This window comes from Phasianus colchicus, chromosome 3, assembly GCF_987193195.1.
Source record: "Phasianus colchicus chromosome 3, bPhaCol1.hap1.1, whole genome shotgun sequence".
NCBI classification, from domain to species: Eukaryota; Metazoa; Chordata; class Aves; order Galliformes; family Phasianidae; genus Phasianus; species Phasianus colchicus.
The window spans coordinates 13,608,423-13,612,410 of NC_143438.1; the positions used below are offsets into that span (position 1 = coordinate 13,608,423).

The 3,988-nt window shown below is 60.1% G+C and overlaps 1 protein-coding gene across 1 annotated transcript; it reads left to right on the forward strand.

The window, feature by feature from the left end:
* The first annotated feature begins 527 nt into the window (after positions 1–527).
* On the forward strand, positions 528–3,035 carry LOC116226414 (tubulin beta-2 chain). The gene is made up of 4 exons (XM_031589297.2): positions 528–682; positions 1,054–1,162; positions 1,416–1,526; positions 1,743–3,035. The coding sequence occupies exons 1-4, from the start codon at positions 626–628 to the stop codon at positions 2,801–2,803; spliced, it is 1,338 nt and encodes a 445-aa protein (XP_031445157.1). The 5' UTR covers positions 528–625; the 3' UTR covers positions 2,804–3,035.
* Positions 3,036–3,988: the final 953 nt, after the last annotated feature.

Genomic DNA, 3,988 nt, shown 5'->3' on the forward strand with positions numbered 1-3,988 from the left:
CGGCCAACCTCACCGCCCCGCTACCGCGTGCGTGCCCTGCGGCCGGGGGGGCAGAGCGCACCGAGGCCCCGCAGGCAGCAGCGGCCGTCGGCTCACGGCGGGTGCTCGCACACCCCCCTGTGACAGTGACAGTGACAGCCCCCGCCCCTCCCGGCGCCGCCCGCCGCTGCGGCAGCGACGGGCGAACAAAGGGCCGAGCGGGAACCGAGGAGCGGCGGCGCCGGCACCGCGGCGGTGGGACGCTTCGGCACCCACGCGGTGAACGCAGCCCCGGGGCGCGACCCCCAAGCCGCCGTCCCGGCCTAGACGCCCGCCGCAGCCCGCGCCTTTGTCCCCGGTGCCGGCGGCGGGGCAGGGCGGGGTCCGGGCGTCGGCCCCGGTGCGCGAAGGGCCGTCCCGAAGCCCCGCCCCCATCCCCGCCCCCCGCTCCGTGCTACAGGTTCCGGCGCCGCAGCCCCGCCCCACTCCCGCGCTCCCATTGGCCGCGCGCCGCTGCCGCGTGACGTCACCGAGGGGCGGTGCGCAGCGCCCCGATTTAAGGCGCGGAGCGGGGCGCGGCCGCTGCAGCACGAAGAGCGGGAGGTGACGGAGCGGGAGCAGCGCGGCACCGGCAGACACCGGCATCATGCGTGAGATCGTGCACATCCAGGCTGGGCAGTGCGGCAACCAGATCGGCGCCAAGGTAAGGCCCGCCGAGTGTACGGCGATCCACCGCGTGTTCGCGCGTGCCGGTCTCCGTGCGCCGTGAAGCGGGGCTCCTCTACCGGGTCCCCACGTCCCCAGGCACGAGCGGTTCCGCTCGGCTCCTCCTTGCCGGCGGCTCCCGGTGGCGAAGGAGCGGTTCCGTGGCGCGGGCTCGGCCCGGCTCCGAGGTGGGCGTGGGGTGGAGCGATTCTGCTCGCCGCCGTCTCCGTGGGCTGCGGGGTCCTGGGGCGTCGGTGCCACACCCCGGCATCGTGGGGCGGCTGCGGGTCTCCACGCGCTGCGTGGCGGGGCGGTGGTCGGGGGGGCGGGGCTGTGGTGACGCCCCTGTCCCTCTGGTGGTCCCTGCAGTTCTGGGAGGTCATCAGTGATGAGCACGGCATCGATCCCACGGGCAGCTACCACGGGGACAGCGACCTGCAGCTGGAGAGGATCAACGTGTACTACAATGAAGCCACAGGTAACTGCTCCGTGGAGTAGCTCCATCTCCCGTGGGGGAGGGCACAGGGATCTCACATGTGTGTTCTGCTGGGAGAGCTGTGCACAGCATGTTGCTTCCTGGCACAGCCCTATAGCTGATTTGTGTCTTAGCTTCTGATTTGCTCCTATGAGTGCCCTTATGCCATGGGTGGTCACTTACAGGGAGGCTACAGTGAGCACAGCAGTGCTGCTGTGGCTGCAGGGCCATAACGCTGCGTTGGTTCCTCCCGTAGGTAACAAGTACGTCCCCCGTGCCATCCTGGTTGACCTGGAGCCCGGCACAATGGACTCGGTGCGCTCTGGCCCCTTTGGACAGATCTTCCGACCCGACAACTTTGTCTTTGGTGAGTGAGCGTGGCGTGGAGGCGTCCCCCAGCGTGAGCGAGGACCCCAGCCTGCAGGAGGCTCAGAGCAGGCGCGTGAGTGAGCCGGGGGGCTGGATCCCAGCAGGGCTCTGGGGATGGGAACGAAAGGGGTGTGAGCCCCGTGGGGCGGGCGGAGGTGGACCTGCGTTCCTTGTGGGGCACTGAGGTGGCTCGCTGCTGCTGGTCTGCCCGTAGGTCAGAGCGGGGCCGGCAACAACTGGGCCAAGGGGCACTACACCGAAGGCGCCGAGCTGGTGGACTCTGTGCTGGACGTGGTGAGGAAGGAGTCGGAAAGCTGCGACTGCCTGCAGGGCTTCCAGCTGACCCACTCGCTGGGCGGCGGCACCGGCTCGGGGATGGGCACCCTGCTCATCAGCAAGATCCGGGAGGAGTACCCCGACCGCATCATGAACACGTTCAGCGTCATGCCCTCTCCCAAGGTGTCGGACACGGTGGTGGAGCCCTACAATGCCACCCTTTCTGTGCACCAGCTGGTGGAGAACACGGATGAGACCTACTGCATCGACAACGAGGCCCTGTACGACATCTGCTTCCGCACCCTGAAGCTCACCACTCCGACGTACGGGGACCTCAACCACCTGGTGTCGGCCACCATGAGCGGCGTGACCACCTGCCTTCGCTTCCCCGGCCAGCTGAACGCCGACCTGCGCAAGCTGGCGGTCAACATGGTGCCTTTCCCCCGGCTGCACTTCTTCATGCCGGGCTTCGCCCCGCTGACGAGCCGCGGCAGCCAGCAGTACCGAGCCCTGACGGTGCCCGAGCTGACGCAGCAGATGTTCGACTCCAAGAACATGATGGCCGCCTGCGACCCCCGCCACGGCCGCTACCTGACGGTGGCCGCCATCTTCCGAGGCCGCATGTCCATGAAGGAGGTGGACGAGCAGATGCTCAACGTGCAGAACAAGAACAGCAGCTACTTTGTGGAGTGGATCCCCAACAACGTGAAGACGGCCGTCTGCGATATCCCCCCGCGTGGGCTCAAGATGTCCGCCACCTTCATAGGGAACAGCACGGCCATCCAGGAGCTCTTCAAGAGGATCTCGGAGCAGTTCACGGCCATGTTCCGGCGCAAGGCCTTCTTGCACTGGTACACGGGCGAGGGCATGGATGAGATGGAGTTCACGGAGGCGGAGAGCAACATGAATGACCTGGTCTCAGAGTACCAGCAGTACCAGGATGCCACTGCTGATGAGCAGGGTGAATTTGAAGAGGAAGGAGAGGAGGATGAGGCATGAAGTGGAAATGGTAGAAGTCAAGTGTAGTCTGAGCAGGCAAGTGTTCATTGAGAGGAGAAATCTGTGCAGTTGTGCTGAAGCATGCGTTTCTTAATTTGGTGCTCTCCACTGTTGCTTTTGTCAGCAGTTTTGTATCCTCGACTGTCCAATGTAACAGTAGTTGCAAAAATACTTCAGAGTCTTCTGTTGAAATGGTTAACTTCTCAAACATAAAGGCTTTTTGTGTTCTAAACTGTGTCCTCTGCCTTATTTCTCTCTAGTTCTAGAAAATAACTCTTCTAGTTTTCTGTCTCTTTCACTTCTCATTCTAAGCCTTTACCCTCAGTGAAAGGTTTAAGTCAATAAAGCAAGATTTTTCAGGCCATTAATTTTGCAGAATACATAAACTGCACTTACTCAGCTTAAGTGAGTAGTTAATGTATGGGCACTGTAAGAGGGTAGCTAATCCACAGGCACTGTGAGTTCAATATTAGGCACTCATGTTTAACAGTTACTCTATTGTTACAGAGGAAGCTGCCTTAACTAATAGAAACAAGATGCTCCACTTGAGGATATTGCAACTTCTATTTATGGACATACATGGTAGTGAGGTCAGCCAGAAGGTATTGAATGCCACGTTACAAACTGTCAAAACTGATCTGACAAGATAGCTGCAGGCTTTTCAACTGCTATATAAGCAGTTCTGATTGAGCTTGTTTCAGGGCATATATGCTGTGAATATGGGTGGCTGGCTGTGGATTTACCTGATCCTTTGCTTATCTGTGATCCTTCCTCTCTAAGTAGAAAGACTGTATGTGCAGTGTATGAAGGATCTGTTTTCTGAGCACAATGGTAGCTGAGATGTTAACTTGAATTCTGTTCTGAGGTGTGGAGACACTCTCCAAGGTGAATGTTTACCAAAAAACAAACAGCCACTAAGGGGGCCTTCTCTGTAAGAGGGAATGACCCCTCAGGGCAGTCAATTCCCTTTGGGATCTGGGGGGAGATGACAGGCAGATCTCAAAGTAACATGACTCAAAGCTGCCCAGAGCATAAACAAGGTCCTGGAGTAGTCATGTGCATTTCCTGACAGTAGCTGTCTCTCACACCCCAATTACGTATTTACACTGCTGCTGTTTGATGCTCTCAGTAATTGCAACAAGAAGTGGACCTCCAGCCAGGCAGCTGAGCAGTGCAGCAGGATCC

What these genes read in the sequence shown, in the direction of transcription:
- LOC116226414 (XM_031589297.2), top strand. Translation starts at nt 626, where the DNA reads ATGCGTGAGATCGTGCACATCCAGGCTGGGCAGTGCGGCAACCAGATC. An exon ending in GCAACCAGATCGGCGCCAAG is followed by an intron (nt 683 to 1,053) that starts GTAAGGCCCGCC and finishes TGGTCCCTGCAG; the next exon opens with TTCTGGGAGGTCATCAGTGA. An exon ending in ACCCGACAACTTTGTCTTTG is followed by an intron (nt 1,527 to 1,742) that starts GTGAGTGAGCGT and finishes GTCTGCCCGTAG; the next exon opens with GTCAGAGCGGGGCCGGCAAC.